The 18,926-nt window shown below is 40.7% G+C and overlaps 1 protein-coding gene across 1 annotated transcript in view; it reads right to left on the bottom strand.

The window, feature by feature from the left end:
• Positions 1-14,095, bottom strand: part of LOC124791521 (33 kDa inner dynein arm light chain, axonemal) — a 56,096-nt gene extending 42,001 nt beyond the window's left edge. The window contains exon 1 of the mRNA XM_047257866.1: positions 14,000-14,095. Coding sequence (XP_047113822.1) covers positions 14,000-14,095 — 96 coding nt within the window. The remainder of the gene's footprint in view (positions 1-13,999) is intronic.
• Between the last annotated feature and the right edge of the window lie 4,831 nt (positions 14,096-18,926).

Here is an 18,926-nt window from a genome sequence, read left to right as displayed (position 1 = left end):
TTGGCAACAGTGTTCGCAGTAAAGAAATTTCATGTCTACGTTTTTGGGATGCAGTTTTCTTTAATTATGGATCACAAGCCATTGGCGGCATTATTTGGGGTGCATTTCAACCTCCCAGAATGGGCATTATTCCTCAATCCCTACAATTATACTATCCGGTAAAAGACGACAGCCCAGCATTCTAATGAGGACACATTGTCCCATCTACTGGCTTGTCCAGACTCTGATTTCACCCAAGAAGAAGTGCTCTGTTTCCACACTGATGCCAAAAGGCAACATACATTGTACAGCTTTCCCCTTACAACCAAGTGTGTTGACACTGCGGAGTGCCAGAATCTCAACCTGTGGCAGATCCATGACTGGCCCCAATATCTCACTCGTTGGTCGATGACAGAGTTCCACCTTCAGAAACAGATTTATCACCGACTCTCAGTTGTGGATATCTTTGGATACTGAGGTGGAGGCACATTGAGTGGTTATTCCGGCAGAATTGCATTGTCAGGTATTGAGTTTGCTCCACTGTCAAGACCCACATGAAGACAGCGGCACACCACCAAGTGTACTGGTCCTGGATCAATGGCAATATCAAAAAGATGGCCTATAGTTGTGCAGCATGTGCCCAGATCCAGGTAGCACCCTCTTAGTCCTTTGCCCCCTGGCCTACTCCTTGCCTCCCTTGGGATTGCATCCATCTCAATACCGCAGGCCCATCCAGGGGTTCTATGTGGTTCCCCATTATGGATGCTTATTCCAAGTTTCCCTAAGTTGTAGGCATGGCATCCAACACAACAGAGGTTACCCTTACTGTCTTATCTCAAGTTTTAGCCACCAAAGGTTTTCATCGCACATTGGTCTCTGATAGTAGCCCACAATTCACAGCCTTGGCCATCAAGGACTTCTATGTTGCCAATAGTATCCAACACATCTGTCGCTCTCTGTTCCACACTTCCACCAATGGTGGAGATGAATGTCTGGTTCGGACTTTTAACCAGCAGATGAAGAAGGCTATCAAATCCTCCACCACTATGACAGCCCTTACTTTATTTTTGAGACTTATTGGACCACACCAATTAATGATCAGAACCATGCGGAGCTCCAGCCTCAGACCTTGCTTCATCTGCCAACACTGTTGTCGTGGGAACCTCATTCTCATCCCCCCCAGCATTACACCGCTGGCATGGCAGTGTGGGCATGCTCTTATGGGAATGCTGAGGCTTGGATACCATCAACGGTAGTGTCCACCAACGGGCAACAATTTACATCAGAACAGGCTCGAGCGCCATCTCCACAACAATCTTCGGCCTCGAACACAAGCATCCTCTCCGCAGTCACCATCTTCCACCGCCTTCTGGTGCCAATGTGACACGCTGACCAGAAACCTGGGCAGCTACCACGGACATCCTGTTGTTGCCTCAGCTCTCCCCTATAGCTTCCTGTGGATCAGTGGTCCTCCATGACATGTCCATCTCCAGAACTGTTTCAATGGCCATTGGTGACTGCACTTCCTCCACACAACCTAAAGTTGACAAGGCTGCACTTTCACCCGTACCTTCATTACACCTACCACGATACCGACCAGGACATTTCCGCCGGAATGAACCAGTTTCTGGGGAGAGGGATCTGGTATTGGGCTGCTCAGAAGTTGAATGCCCACCGAAGGAAATGGACCATGATGGAGGTTAGAGGGCACTGTCGCTGCAGTGCACCACCGTCTCACCAAGTGAATACACTAGCCAATAATGTCCCTCACAGCTGGCATAAATACTGCTGCACCTCGACCGCTCAATCAGTTGTGTACTTCATTTGACAGTGTTCATTACCATATCCACTGCACTACTGACTACTCGTCGACAACTTTGTGTTGATATTAGTTGTGCTCTTTGATCTTGATTTTAATTGTGGCTCATACTTGACCTGTTGACAACATTGTGTTTAAAGTTCATTGCACTTCATTGTGGTATAGGTTGCTAGTGACTTGGTCTTGTTGTATTGGGTCTGGTGTCTAGTCAGCTCTGCAGCTCGATTCCAGTGTGGGTTTGAGTCCCATCCACGGGCAGTCTCCCTGCCATGCTTTGTCATTGTTTCTCTCCTGTTTTTCTGACATGTGCACTGATGTCTGTGCATCATACATCAGAGGCAGGACATGGAAACCAGCTGACTGTTTACCTAGATGTGTGTAGAAAACAGCCTAAGATCAGATCAAGGCTGACCAGAACACCAACCCTTGTAACTGATCCACTACGCGCAACTCCTCTTGTCCTAGAAGCAGGCACCTTAACATGCTCAGGTATTTGGAAATTATAGATGTAAATTATCTATACATAGAAGCAAACTTTGAGGCAGCAGCAGTACTGTTCTCAAAACTGGAAATAACGGCTGTATCTCTATATCCTCCCCCTAACTACAAAGACAGAAACTCAGGAGAAACTGATAAAATTGTTCCTCAAGAACAATAACTGCTAAGTGATAGTTTTAAAAGTATAACCATAAGATATTTACTAAATATGTTAATTTTCAAGTTTTAATAGTTAAATTATAAGCCCACTAGATTAACAGAATGGTTGGATAACATGCTGTCAGGCTTCATTTAAACAGAGGGCAATCAAACACATTCATGTTCAGAAAAAACAGAACACCTTGAATGGCTAGTATTCACAGGACATGTACGCATGTACATTAGTATGGTATGCAGAAATGATCAGCATTTGAACCATGTCGGCCTGTGGGTTCAAGGACAACTTCGATATCATGGTGCAACACCACCTACTGGTAAAATGTGCCTGTGGCTCTCGTCCCTATAAACCAAAGCTAATGGATCAGTGTGACTTGAGCAGATGTGCAGGATGCCTCTCAGACATAAGTGTGAACTGTACAGTCATGAGGGATGAAGTGTTTCAGCAGCACAAAGGTGTGTGCAGAATGGTTCATGGGAGGTCGTAGGACATGACAAGATGGGTCAAGTTGTGCCACCCATAACATCCTGAGAGGATCAACACCACATCCGAATGGCATTGTAGGACAGATCTGTGTCCTCCTCAGCTCTGGCGTAACAGTGTAACACATCATACACTATAAGGGTTGACAGTGTGTCGCTGTTTATTATGGAATCGGTTATGTGCACATCGTCAACTTCTCCACCTACCTTTGATGAATATGCAAAAACATCACTGGGGACAGGAATGGCAGCACATAGTGTTTCTGAACAGATCCAGGCTCTGTTTTTTTTTTTTTTTTTTTTTTAATGGTGGCCACATTTTGGTTCACTGCAGACAGGGGGAGGGGCATTGCAGTGACCGCATTCACACAAGACATACAGTGCCAACTCGAGGCTTTATGGTGTGGGATACTATTGGGTAAAAACACAAATCAGGGCACTATGACCAGTATGACTTACTAGTGGGGAGGGTTCATTGGAGACAGCGGTAACATCAGGAGTGCCCAGGGAAGTGTGATAGGACAGTTGCTATTTTCTATATATTTGCAAATGATCTGACAGACAGGGTGGGCATCAGTCTGTGGTTGTTCACTGATGATGCTGTGGTATACAGGAAGGTGTTGAAGATAAGTGACTGTAAGTTGATACAAGATGACTTACACAAAACTTGTCATTGGTGTAACTAATGGTAGCTGGTTCTTAATGTAGAAAACAGTAAGACAATGCTCATGAGTGTAAAAAAACAAATCTGTAATGTTAGGATAGAGTATTAGGAGTTTTCTGCTTGACATAGTCACATCATTTAAATATCTGGACATAATGCTGAGAAGCAATATGAAATGGAATGAGCATGTGAGGATTGCGGTAGGGAAGGCGAATGGTCAACTTTGGTTTATTGGGAGAGTTGTAGGAAAGTGCTGTTCGTCTGTAAAGGAGACCCCACGTAGGATACTAGTGCAACCTATTCTTGAGTACTGCTAGAGTGTTTGGAATCTGTACCAGGTCAGACTTAAAAGAGACACCGAAGCAATTCAGAGGAGAGCTACTAGATTTGTTACTGGTAAGTTCAATCAGCATGCAAGTGTTACAGATCTGCATCAGTAGCTCAAATGGGAATCCCTGAATGGAAGAAGACATTCATTTCGGAGAACACTATTGAGACAGTTTAGAGAACTGGCACTTGAAGCTGACTGCAGAACGATTCTATTGCTACCTACATACATTTCACATAGGGACCACAGAGATAAGATACAAGAAATTAGGGCTCATACAGAGGCATATAACAGTCATTTTCCCTTTCTTTATCTGCAAGGGGAACAGGTAAGGAAACAACTAGTTGTGGTACATGGTACCCTCTGCCATGCACCATATGGTGGCTCGCAGAGTTATGTATGTAGATGTAGATTAATGACATTGTGTGAGCCATGGTGATAGCCTTTCTGCACAACACTCCAGACATCATTTATTAGCAAGACAATCCACGACCACTTGCTGCTGCATGTACACATGCCTTCTTGATGTCACAAGATGTCAGCCTTTTGCCCTGGCCCGCCAGATCATCAAACTTGCTGAAAATCAAAAATGTGTGGGATATGGTGGAATAATGGGTGCAATGCTGTGACCCAGTGCCCATCACCACCGATGAACTTTGGAACCAGATGAAAGCACTATGGATGGCTATACCACAGGATGCCATTCATGCCTTATATGCATCAATACCATCACGTAGTATGGAACAACTTAGCAGGGCCCGTGGCAGATCCTGTGCCTTTTAGACACCAGGACACATGCTGAACCGAGGTGACTGAAATGCTAATCGTTTCTGCAGAACATACTAATTTTGCATATTCTGTGTATATGAACATCCTACCTCCAGTCGTTCAAGATGTTCTATGCGTGTGTGTGTGCATGTTTTTTTTTTTTTTTTTTTTTTTTTTTTTTTTTTTAAATATTAAACTGTCTCTCTAAGACCACGAACAGCTGCAACTACCTGTAAAAAATAAAATAAATGGAAGGTTAATCTGAACCCCTAATCTTCACAAATCAACTCAGCTAAAACACAGATTAAATTTAATAAACCTGAATAAACATTTCCTGCAGAATATAAAAGCAAACAAGTAAACAACTACATTCTTATATATCTAAAAACAAAGAAGATGTGACTTACCAAACGAAAGCGCTGGCAGGTTGATAGACACACAAACAAATACAAACATACACACAAAATTCTTGCTTTCACAACCAACGGCTGCTTCATCAGGAAAGAGGGAAGGAGAGGGAAAGACGAAAGGATGTGGGTTTGAGCGGAGAGGGTAAGGAGTCATTCCAATCCCGGGAGCGGAAAGACTTACCTTAAGGGGAAAAAAGGACAGGTATACACTCGCATACACACACATATCCATCCGCACATACACAGACACAAGCAGACATCTTCAAAATACTATCCTCTAAAATTGATACATTACTGTCAATGTTGTTTCCACTTCTGAAAGTAGTCCTGGTATGCCTTTTGCTGGATTGTGCAAAGTGTCATATGCGAATTTTCTTTTATCTTGTCTATCATTGCAAGTCTTAATCCTTTCAATGAGGTTTTCAAGTTTGCAGCGGCCAGGTCTGTAGAGTACAGATGATCAGATGATGAGGCAGCACAGTGATTTCATTTTTTGGGCTCTTCACAGATTGCAAGGAAAAGGTCTTTCTAGTCTTGATTCATGAGCCATGGGGCAAACTTGGCGGCAACATGGTGCATTCCAAGATGCTGCATCAGGATTTCATGACATGATCTAACTGAAATGTCACGTTCTTCTATAATCTCTTAGACAGTCAGTGTTCTATTGGCATGCACAATTTCATTGACGTTCTTGACATAACCGTCATTAGTAGATGTCAAATGGCGTCCTGAAGGAGGGTCTCCTTTGACTTCAGTCCAGCCATTTTTATATCACATGAACCATTTGTAACACCGAGTACTGGTTAAGCACTCATCATCGTATGTTTCCTGCTTCATTTGGTATGTCTATGTAAAGATTTCTTGAGATTCGTGGAAAATTTAATGCAGACGCATTGCCCCTCTCACTCTTCCACCTCTAAATTCACAAACTGAGTGACACAATGTTCTACTCAATACAGCACTGAACAATAACTAACAGCAATTACACATTAAACACAGATTTGTGCAAGGGAAGCCAACCGCATTTCATTCAAGCACACTATTGTCACAAAATTACAAATGTTCCGTAATGTTTTGAACAGACCTCGTAAGTCAGAAATCAAGGCAGCAAAATGCAAAGCCTATGATGAACACTTTTGTAACGTACCGAAGAGATGTAAAGCAGAATTGAAGGTGATTAAAACACAGGTAAAAAGCCAGTGCTATTAAAATCCCCCCTTGACAGTTACATCTTAAAGACATGTGTTAGCCTTGTTTACCTGTTCTGAACTGCCTTAACAGATATGACTTAATTGCGGTCTAACAACTTTTGCATTGTACTTGATAATGGCATAAAAGCTCAAATCTAGATAGTACAGAAAATAAATATAGAAATACATGCTCAAATGGCAGTTCACTTTTTTTTAAAAAAAAATATTGCACAGCTGTGGTGTTACGAGTCACATCTTAAAGACATGTGTCAGTTTTGTTTACCTGCTTTGGACTGCCTTAACAGATATGACATAAAAATGGTCTAATAACTTTTAGCATTGTACTTGGTAATGGCATAAAAGCCGGAATAGACAGTACAGAAGATAAATATGGTATACACATTCAAATGGTGGTTTAACTTTTTTTAAAAAAACATGCATGACTTTGGCTCAACACCACAGAAAATATTTTTCCCTTGCTCAATATGTGAATGGAACAGGATAGAGGATTGATAATAATGGCCTGAAACTTACGTTTTAGTGATACTTGATATTTGAGCTCATAATTTTAATGCAATAAGTGATGACTGTAGTAATCAATCAAGTACTATTCTATCACCTTCCAAACAGAACACAATGAAACATCCTAACAATGGTCACATTCTCACAGATAACAATAGAAGTTAGTATACAGTTTCTTTGCTGAAGTGTTCACCAACATTGGAATAAATATGGAGGTAGGAAACAATAAGGATATGAAAAAAAATTGCAATTAAATAAGAAACACAAGGGTGTCCTCCTTACATTCATAATCAGACTTCTTGCCCACAAATAGTGGTGATGCAAGTAATGAACATGAGAAACACAAGCAGTTGGATATGTGAAGTTAATTCCAATTCTCCGATTCTGCTAGAGAAAATTATTATGTGTATTGGAAAGCTAATACCAATGCACTGTCCCAAAAATAAACTGAAGGAACAAGTTACACTTATGCTGTTCTTTTTGTAAACACAGAAAACAATTATCAAATAACTACTGGTTGAATACATCAACATTGTATTATGTTATCACCATGGCTATTAATGTTCTTGTTTTTAAAGAAAATAACAACAGGCAGCCTTACATATCAAAAAGGTTATGCAGCTCTACAAGATTTCACAATTAAAAGTAAGATTTCATCAAAGCAAAACTTCTCATGTGTTACATATAGAAAAGTTTAGAATCTAATTTGCTAGACATCTTCAATAATTTGCAGTTCATTTGCTGAATGTTACTTTATGATCATTACAAACAGAGAGAATATATTACCTAGGTCCTATGAATCTACTCTAATTGGTTTTTTAAGCTTAGAAGGCTTAAGGTTTTTTTGACAATGTTTCTTCGTTTAGAAAGAGTGTAAGGCACAGCTTTCCAAACATGTTTGACGATAGAAAGTTTAACATCCTATCAATGCTGGAGTCAGTTGAGAGCAGCTCAGATTCGGGCAACAATGGGGTATGAAAACAACTGCAGTCTATTCACCCAGATGTCTGCCTGAAGTAGTTTAAAGAAACTGTGTAAAACTTAAATCATCACTTCAACTGAAAAAGGTTATAATTCAGTGCTACTGATATGCATTTTCAAGTATGTCTTGAACATGAAAACTGTTAGCTGTATTCTTATGCTCAGATTAATGCAAATTGAAAAGTTTGGTCATGAAGACTGTTAGCTGTATTCTTATGCTCAGATTAATGCAAATTGAAAAGTTTGGTTTCAATCTGTAGTTGCTTCCACTACATATTTGCTAACATATTTCTTCATATTTCTTTCTGAATTGGAAAAGTCACAGTTCAGATTCTATGCTACATTGTAGGTACCTCAATAACTGGCTGAATAAATCAGTTCAAAAGTCAAAGGAAGACAAGAAGACACAACCTCAAGTACGGCAGTACTGTAGTGTCGCGGAATAGTAAAGAGTTGGAAACGTGAAATATTGTCAAAGTTTCGTTGCCTATGCCGAGAGCCAGAGGCAGTAGGTTAGCCAAGAGTGAAGAGGATTGCACATATATCGGAATGTGTCGTCACACAGGGGCAATAGCCTGGTTACACACAACAGGAGAGAGAGAATTGCTTAGCACGCGGGTTTGTGTTAGACGGAGACTTTCTTAGAGTGCAAGACAGAGGTCTAGCGTCAGCTGTATTGCATTTCAATACTTCGGATAAATCTGCCGTAACAACACGTAACTCTGTCGCAAGAACACCTAAGGGGCGAGTACAACAGAGGAATCAGCAGTATAAGCGGAACGAATGCATTTATTACAAATGAGCATGACATCAGGACGTCGCTCGTGCATCCTTTAAATACGCCAGCTTTGATAGCAACAAGGCACTCACACTCGCAGTTAGATGTGTACTGGGTCGCTGCGTAGCGCTCAGCTCGGTGTTGCAGTAAGGGCGGCCCATCCAGCAGCAGACGTGAGGGGACAGTACCAGCTCTGGTCCTCTCTGCTGTCGCTGTCAATCATCAACCCAGGATTAGCAGACATCACGGCAGACTCGCTCGCCGCCAATGCAGACCACATCAGTGAACCGTTGCCGAGATCGTGCGGGGCCTAGGCCCTGTGCATCCGCCGTCACAACCGGGTGAGCCGACGATGCTGGGGAACTGCAGCCCGTTCCGCCCATCCACCGCGGATGAGCCACCAGGAGGAGCAGGGAAGAAGACGGGGTGGGATGGAGTACACTCTGCACTACGAGAACGCCTCTCGTGCCGAGAGCGTCAGGACTCCAACCCAGAGCCTCCACACGCAGCAGCTTGCTGTCCGCAGCCGAGCCACCGCCCAGCTGGGCACCGCCAGCCATGCACGGCCGAAGTAAGGACATTCCTCCGCTACGTCACAGCACGCGGCACTGCGCTAGCAAGACTGTGCGGACCGGATCTGGTGTCATCGCTACGAGTCAGCGAGGACTCGGGGAAGGTTGCTGATATCACCAAGCCACATTGTACTCGGCAGGAATAAAGGTGTTATGAATTAATAATGTTTCTTTGGCGTTTCTGACGCTTCTACAGCCATTTCCTAGCATCCTGACAACTGGAGAGGTCATCGCTCGGTCATCCAGTCCACCGTAGGCGACCGGGACCACCGGAGTGCCTACAGTATCAAGTAATGTACTGTTGTACTGAATAATGACTGTGTTACTTTCATTACCGGATCCACCCAGATGGCCATGCACATTAGCGCACCACTTCTTGGATTTGAGGAGGAGGGACTAAATCTGCCCAGTGTATTAGTGATGAGAGCCAGTGTGCTGGTCAGGCTGAATATGGTTTTTACATGGTTTTGCACATTTGCAAAGTGAATATCAGATGGTACCCATATCCCACTTGAATTCCCCTCTGGCCATCCTGATTTAGGTTTTCTGTGGCTTCCCTAAATCGCTTAGGGCAAATGCCAATTTCTTTCCCCATACTTCCCTAAGGGCATCTGACTACATTCTACCACAAATCCAAAAACTGACATGCCAACCCTATGAAGATATGGGAAAAAGACCAGGAAAAATGAGAAGAAGGCTTCGTTTTCTCTATAGAGAAAATTCTGAAACCTGAGTTGCCAGTTAGAAGACTTTGTTCATACAAAATGTACAGAAGTTGTCGTCTGATGACATCTTATTTTAATTTTGAAATACTGAAATGATTTATACATTTTTTTATTAAATAGGAATGGTTTACTGCTATTTTCTCTAAAACTGAGAATATTAATAGCCTTGGCAATAATGTAATAACAACATTTGAATTAAAGTCTGCTATATATTCCTATGCCAGAACCACATGACAAAATTAGTAATGAAAACCAGCTTTTTAAATTAGGGGAACAGCAAATAACTGGGTTGAATTATATCTTCCTGAAAGGTAACAGGTTGTGGAAACAGATCAGGAGAGAAATGGCACAGCTGTTAAACATAACTCAGCCAGACTGGAAGGTTGGGGGATGGGGGGATGGGGAATGTTGTCCCTCAAGAATCTGTTTGGTCTCGAAGGCAAAGAAGTGTAATGCCGTACTGCGGGTGCCAAGGGGTGGAGAGGGGGGGGGGGGGGGGGGCAATAGAGTATCAGCCCTGGATGCCATATACATTTGTTATGACACAATCTGAAGAGAAACACGAGGGCACATAAAGTATATGAGGAATGAAAACAGTGTGTGTTCAGTACCAAGCAATATGTCACTAACAATTATTTGGAGAAAAATGCATCATACAGATCCAAAGCATTTACAGTGGCTTCTAAGTTTAAACAAAGCCACTTAAAGTAGGTTCTTAGGTACTAGGTAATATGTTTTGTCTCTGTTTGTAATGATCATAAAGCAACATTCAACAAATGAACTGCAAATTCTTGAAGATGTATTGCAGTTGAAATGATGATTTAAGTTTTACATGGTTTCTTTAAACTACTTCAGGCAGACATGTGTGTGATGCTTTCGAATAGGATGCAGCTGTTTACATATCCCGTTGCTGCCCAACCTTAGCTGCTCTCAATTGACTCCATCAATGATAGGATGTTAAACTTTCTACCTTCAAACATATTATGAAAGTTGTGCCTTACCTCTCTTTCTAAACGAAGCAAGCTCCTCTACTTTCTTATCATACACAAAGGGGAAAAAAATGATTTAAACAATATATAAAATTATAAGTGTATGCTTCTGTGGCCATTGTCACATACAATAAAATTTTTCTGGGTTTGTGACCACAGTGTCAATATATATAAAACTACCAATGTTTCAGTCCCTGTTGCAAGCGACCTTCTTCAGGGTGTTGCTTGCAGTAGGAACTGAAATGTTGGTAGTTTTATATATATTGACAATGCAGTCACAAACATAGAAAAATTTTATTGAACATGTAAAATTGGTTACTGTCTGTCCATTCTCAAAAAATTCTTTTGACAATCATAAAATTACAACCTCAACGTCTTTGAAATATAATCCGGTAATTTACTGACAAATGTTCAGATGCAAGAAGGAGCTGAATCACAATCTGCCCGCTAGTCCAGATTTAATGTACTGGTGTGATATTTGCAAGTGGATCATACAATAGGTATAGTTTCTTTAATAATGTTGTGATCAGTTTATTTGCTTTCACAAAGATCCTTCGTTACCAACCATGTATGTTTGCACTGCTTGCAACTTTAAACTGCATTTTTGGTCATTGATAGCAGATTCAGAGAGCACTTCTACCAGACTAGCAAAGAAGAGTGCATGCATAAGCAAAATCAGGACTGTTATGGGGCTGAGTTATTTCTTTACTTCCAGAACAGTGGCTACCCCCTGAGGAGAGAAATGAATTTTTGAAATGGGTAAAAATGAAAATATTCAATTGAATTTTGGTCACAAGACTAAATTATTTTCAGATGATCATTACTATCATCCCTATTTCATTAGACTGTACTACTGACTACATAACTTACCAATAATCACATTTTTTATTTCAAATACTAGCATTGACATATGTGGTGGAGTTGATAGTTTGTAAAACAAATGTATAAACATCTTCCCCTCAAAGTTCATTCACTATGCAGAAAACTTTGTACTTTGTACAAAGAAAAATTGAGAGATATCTATCACATATGCTTGAATATCTCATGAAGATTCCTTCTCAAAGTTGTAGGTAGTCCCACAACAGACCAGAAATTTCTTCATTATTTGCTTTGCAACAGTAAGTGAACTGACTGACAGCACAACAGTAACCATGTAATAGCTGTGCTACACTGCTGCACATTTTACACATTTATTATTATTATTAGTGGCAGTGCTCAGACACAAATCTTTGGCAGCCTGAAGGCTTTCAATTTTTGCCAGTTCAAAAATAATGAGTTCTGCAATCAAGTGATTTACAAACAGTATGTAACCTATAGCACACACATTTTAACTTGGTAAATTTCAAATGCTGGTGCAGGGTGTGGATGAAACAAGTGTCACTAGGGAGAGGAGTGGTGCAGAGGAAGCATGCAGTTTAACAAGTATCTAGCCTCAATGTAGAGAGTTAACTTCCTTTGTTGAGGAAGAATTGTAGCTGACATTTGTGACACACTGAGAACTTGTTCATCAATCCATTACAAAAATGGTTGTTAGCAATTAACAGTGTAAATTGTCTCATTAGTTTGTTATTTAATAAAACAATTATAAAATGGAATAGGTTATCACACGCTTCATCATTTCAAAAATAAAAATGTTCAAAGAAAATCCTTTTTCTCATTCTAGAGTTTAGTTGGGCACAAACGTTGATGATGGCCGTAAGGGAGTGGTGGGGGGTGGGGAGCGGGAGGGGAGGAAGAGGGAAGATCTGACAGCATTCAGGCGTACCGGTAATGGTCTCAGAAAGGTTGGAAACCACTTTTGTAGAAAAGTCGGAATGACAACCATTCACTACCATGTGCGTCCATACCTGTGGTCACGGGAGACGCCCCTCCCCCTCAGCTCTCACGAAGGGGAAATATACAGCTTAATTGGGTATCTTTGTTTAAAGAAAATCGTAAAAAAAAAAATAGGTTTACCCAAATTGTTAACAGGGTAGGAACTGGAATCGTTTATGACTACTTCCAAGTCGCCATTCGTCTTGTAATGTGAAGCCAGACTTGGTGGGTTAGACCATTTGCAAATGATGTCGTACAGTTTTAAATAGACGCTATGCACACCTGCAGAAAAAGTTTTGCTCACATTTATTATACTAACCCCTGCTGTTACGAATTATAAACGACAATCTATAGTCCATATTTATAGTATAAGAGAACATAGTCCGTCACTATCATTTATCCAAAATATTATACCCGTGCCCAATGAGACTAGCTAATACCGGTTCTCTAAAGAGGAAGCAGATGTGGTACCGGTACGTACATATCTCGCGGAATGACAGATGACAGTGACTAGCAACAAAAAGAAATGCGACTTATAACAAAAATAACCATTTTCAAAGGTTTCTTTCTACAATTTTCGCCATATAGTTTCCGTCCGATTTGTTCAATCCTAGCTTTCTCAGAGGAATAGTTGAAAATCATACGGTGATCGGCCTAGTTTCAGCCCATGCGAAAGTCTTAAATGCGGAGTAGTAAAGCTTTCCTATGTTTATATATCGATAAGATTGCCTTTAAATAGACTTTTGCAAGAATTAAAGATACACGTTACTGCATGACGGAATGACATTTAGCGGAGATAGTTTTTAAGTCAAAGGAAACTTTTTTCCCCTTTCAGTCCGTGAATTAATTAGTGAAACTTTCTGAAATCCACAAGAAAGCGCGATGTACACGATAAACTTGAATAAAGACTTTCCTTAGCAGTAGCTATAGGCCTAACACTACCGGTACCCGTCTGACATGTTGTGCATTGTTCAGGTTTCAGCTCGATCGTCAGACGCTGGACCCTTCAGAGCTCCTCGTCAATTTAATTAACAAAGGGTTACGTCAAATGTGGAATACAGCAGCTACTATTTCTTTTATGATTATCGTTGAAACACGTGATACTTCTGTTCTAATATACCACTCGCTTACCCTTTCACATATTTTGTAATCGATAAACACACAGTTTCGATTACTAAATGATTCAGTATAACGCAAAAACGTTCCAGAACTGACGCCAGCACATCTTTTTCAATGCCAGTTATAGTTGTTTAGAAGCGTGTCTGATTCAGTGATACAAGCGGTGCGTGTTGCATGAGAATAACAATTCTATTTAACTATACCTCAGATGGTGGTTTCTTCTCCGGATGCCTAGTCACCAACACTGGATTGTCGTATTTCACAAGTGTAGTCGGGTATGATACAACTTTTTCTGCCATTTCGGAAAAATTACAGTAAATAATGCATTGCTCACTCAAACGATGAATAACTATTTACGTGTTTCCTTGACAACGAACATTCGGCGAATCCTCCCGAGACCTCAGTTTCAGAGAAATTTTTTGTCAGAAGTGTTGGGTGAAAAAAGGCATGCAGACAGAGTCGCTTTGCAGTGACGAGCTTCTGATGATAAATTTTGTTATTATCGATTCATTCTCAAACTCTACGAGGGCAATGGTTTTTCCCATTTTCTTTCGATGTATATTTTTATAAGTGACTTGGATGGATAAAGGAGAATACGGTATACAAGATTTTGCCCCTGTTCTACCTCAGTAATTTATTACGTTTCAGACAAATGAGCTCTCTGAAATTACGAGTCTCTGATCTAAATTAATAACGGGGAATTCCCGATGTCGTTCTCTTCAGTCCAACTATAAGTTGATCCCTGTTGGGGAAAAACCGCGCCATGTCCGGGATCATGGCTAGAGATGGGTCGAACTGATTCATTACCGTGAACTACTTCATTCATTTCACTCTTTGCCGTGAAGCGTTCAAATGAAGTAGTTCATTCACGAAGTACTGAAGCCTGGCGAAGTCGCCCAGTTCGCCGCTCAGCCGCGGCTACGCTCGCTTCGCCTCGCTCGTACAATAAAGCTTCGTAATACTTCATAATTTTACCAACAGATGGCCGAACTATGCAGTAATGTGCACGCAACGTTTTACCCCAGATCACGTAAGAAACAGATTGACCGTCCTTACGGTGGAACAGGCAACCGTAAAAATAGTTTTCCCGTCGGTCAACAGATGTCGCAGGCGACGCTACAATGCTAACTGACCTGTCCATGTCGCGGTATTGGCAACGCTGTATCTTCGGTGACGTGAATGACGCTGATTTGTGTTCAGCTAGAGCGTTGCGCGCGAGATGTATTCGTCACACAGCTGACTGTAGACTATGATCGGCTATGGTTTTTCCCGAGTTTTCAGTCGAAGAATGTAGATTAGCTCCTGTAATTCTACAAACCAAGTTTATTTTTACTATAGGGATACTTCTCACAATCATATGCGAAATTAAATAAATGAAAAGTAACACACAAATATTTCTCGTGAGTTACTGTTTAAATCCAGACTGTATTGCAGTCGCATAGGTTTTACACTCGCCTTCCATGCCGTCTATTTCCTCTTTGTTATACAGCTCTTCTGGTACGAATTATGGTGGTAAAAAAGATCTCCACGTGCAGGTTAACACTAGAAAGTTTTAAAAACCTCAACGTCTTTGAAATATAATCCGGTAATTTACTGACAAATATTGCACTGAGCAATGGTTTTCGCGTCCTGACATTACCGACGTAATTATTTATTTTGCATAAAGTATGTATAGGGATTAGGTGAGTTATAACTACAAGAGATTTTTCACATTGAGACTGTAAGTTTAAGAAACAGATTTTGCTTCCTTTCTAAGTATATCTGTAAGCGTTCTTAAGTATAACCACATTTTGCATTTGCTTACTGTTAGTTGTAAACGAATATAATTTCATGTACGCACTTAACAACGATATCTTCGAAAAAAAAAGAAAATATTGTGAAACTTTAAATATCGTGAGTAAAAAAAAATTCAGTGATGGTAAACATCTTAACTTTGCGGTCAGCACATCTACTATTGTCACAAGCAGTACTGTTTTGCTCAGATTTAACACATAACATCTTTCTAGTTAAACGTGGTAGAGCGATGAAGGAAAGGCAACGAAACTTACTTGTGCAGAATCTTTATTTGGTACTTAAATACAATATGAATAAACTACATATTTTTTATAATTTTCAGTTTTGAGACAGTTCTACTACACTTGTCTTTGAACATTTAAAAAAGTCCAAATTGCAGCAAAGATTTCATTTAAAAATTATATGATATGATTCTTGTACAGGAAGGCCTGCCACGTTATATCAGAATATGACATCGACAAAATGTAGATAGGATCGAATGCTTAGGGCTCTTCATTAATTCTTACTCGTAACTAATTTATTGATTTACCTTAATTTAAAATCCACTCGCGTAACCTTTCTTTATCTTTGACGGGAAATCTGAACATTTTTAATTCAGGATTTGTTCGTCTACTCCTTCCACAGTTGATATACTCGCAGGCCCTCGGCATGACGACTCCATCCACTACCACTGGTATGTCAGAAACAGCTGCACTTCACAGACGCCAAATAGTGGAAAGCTGCATGCGTTCGGCCGATGTTGCCACATATTTCACAGAACGGAGTGCCATCTAGTTGTTGATTCCACAAGTAAGCGTGCGACGCTGTTGCCGCCTGGTGGCCGTTCCCTGACAAGGGTTGCCTGCTAGACTAAGCGATCGGGCAATCTGTTTCTTACGTGATCTGGGGTTTTACCACAGTCTAGACTGTGGTTTTACGCTCTTACAGCGTCTGAGCTAACTTAAATAGAGCATGGTAGAAGGGGACAAAGGAAAGATAAACAGAGAAGCCTGTCACATATAAAGAAGGTATTACATTTAATCTTGCTCGACATTTTCTCATGAAGCGCCCAAAAAAGGTCTTTATCTGCCAAGTGAAACATTACTTGTTGTATTCATGGACTGAAAACTAGGGCTACCAACGAAATGCAGTCAAATTTTATGTTCCTTTTAAAATTTAATCCAAAACAGAGTGTGTATGTGTACCACTGTCACAAAGTCTATATATCTACGTTAAGTAATTATTCAGAAGTTTTCCTGTAGATTTTATTTTTGTTGAGAATAATAACCATCCAGATTCAAAGCGTAAATTGTCACCTGTAGTCACTGGTACGATTTCAGGTAAAATCCCTCTTTCACTGTTATTAACAAACCTTTTATTTTCATGTTGGCTGTGCGTGCTAACACAGCCAGCCTCTTCGTTTGTATCTGTAATATTCATTTGTCCGCAAGCGCTGTCAACGGTAGGCTACCGGTAGACGCGAAGTAACTGAACTGTACAAATAGTCACGGGTAATGATGTCAGCACCACAGGAAGCAGCTGACGCTGCCTTCCCCTCGCCCCTCATCACCCCAACTCCTCGCAAACCTATCGTTTCCCACAAACACCGTACGATTCGTCGACAGGCAGTAGAGGGGGAACTGAAGTGAAGGGAGAAACAGAGACGTAGCGCCGATGTAGTGGGAGAGGGGAAGAGTGTGAGTGAACTAGAAAGAAGTGTGGAGGGTGCCATCTGTGAAGAGTCTGAAGTACCAGTTCATTGAAATTGAGTGGTTAGTTCGCCCTTCACTAGAGTGAAGCGTTCATTTGAACGACTCATTCACGAGCTCCCCATCACTAATTATGGCTACAAGTTCAGGAAGTGACATCAAAACTACGTGTTGATGTCCAGCAGCACGTTCCGGGTAAGTCAAGTGTTACACTGACACAAGCTTCTCCGTGGGCAAGTGTAAACACTGAAATCGCAACATGTTCTCAAAGAAACAGCTAAATATGCCGCACACAGCAATTTAAGTTGTTCTCTTAGGTTCTACCTAAGCACACTCTCAGAAATCACAACACATTCGGAAACAGACAACCCTACACATGTAACAAGGAAGAATTTGAATGTGGTTTAAGCTGCCCTTCTGTATTCTGGACTACACACACCCTCTGAAATCTCAACATGCGGTATTCGGAAATAAATAGTCAAATATTTCTGACAAGCAAGGAATATAAATTTCATTACTGTGACTGAAGTTCCTGCCTAACCACACCCTCGCAAGTCGCGACATATTTGGAAAAAAGACCATTATTTGTGACAAGTAGAAATACAAACGTCGTTACTGATTGTTTCACTTGCAGCAATTTCATCCTTCATATATCAATGAGGCAGAGATCACAAAATCGAAGAAATTCGTCCCTGAGAGAGCGCACTCTTATATGTAACATTAAATATTGCAGAACATACTTGTATTACTGTTGTGAGAAAGTGTGAAAATCTGATGCAAAAGTGAAGAAAACCAGCATATCTCGTAACTACAGTCATGTGGTCTCTCAGACCCCTAGAAAGCTGGAGACAAGCATAATTTATTTTCAGGGAAGCGCGCCTCCTTTCGATTCTTAGTAGCTGTAGAGTCGGAACTATCCACATGCCTTCATTATCTGAACGATCCGAAAATTGCTGAAATAGTCAGGTAGTGGTTGGAGGACGATATTAAAAACTGTGATGTGATTGTTTTACTAATATTGTTGGTAGCCAGCACAACAGCTTACCTTAACAGAGTGTAGTTTCAGACATAGATGATTCGTGCTGTACGCAAAACAGTAACAACAATATCAACATTGCCGAAATTCAACAATCTCAAAACAGAGGTAAGGCTTTTTGTTGCAAAAATAGATGTTACAAGTGGATAGAAATACCGTTTGCTAATATGCGAACTCTAATATCAAAACGTAACATAATAATGCATTTACTGCGACTAAAAATAAAAGCTGAAAGTAGGCATGAACCAAAACCTCTCGAAATGTGGTCATTACTAATAACTGATAATTTCATAAGCAATATTGTTCTTCACACTAATGAAAGATTAGGAAAAATGGGGGATCTGTGTAATACCAGTTACGGTGATGCCGGTATGAGAAATATTGGCTATTTGGAAATGAGGACATTTATTGGGTTTCTAGTGCACACAGCTGGATGAGAAATATTCGGTGCAATGATGAATTGTAACAGATTTGCTATTATTTTGATAGCTCTGTGAGTGACGATACCAAAACGAGAGAAGAGTGAAAAAAAATAAGCTATTAGCTCAGTCATCAGAACTCTTCAGATGTCAAGCGTTCTACATACCTGGGGAGAACGTGTACATTGACGAA

The sequence above is a fragment of the Schistocerca piceifrons genome, chromosome 1 (assembly GCF_021461385.2).
Source record: "Schistocerca piceifrons isolate TAMUIC-IGC-003096 chromosome 1, iqSchPice1.1, whole genome shotgun sequence".
Lineage (NCBI taxonomy): Eukaryota > Metazoa > Arthropoda > Insecta > Orthoptera > Acrididae > Schistocerca > Schistocerca piceifrons.
This window is presented reverse-complemented; position numbering and strand designations above follow the sequence as displayed.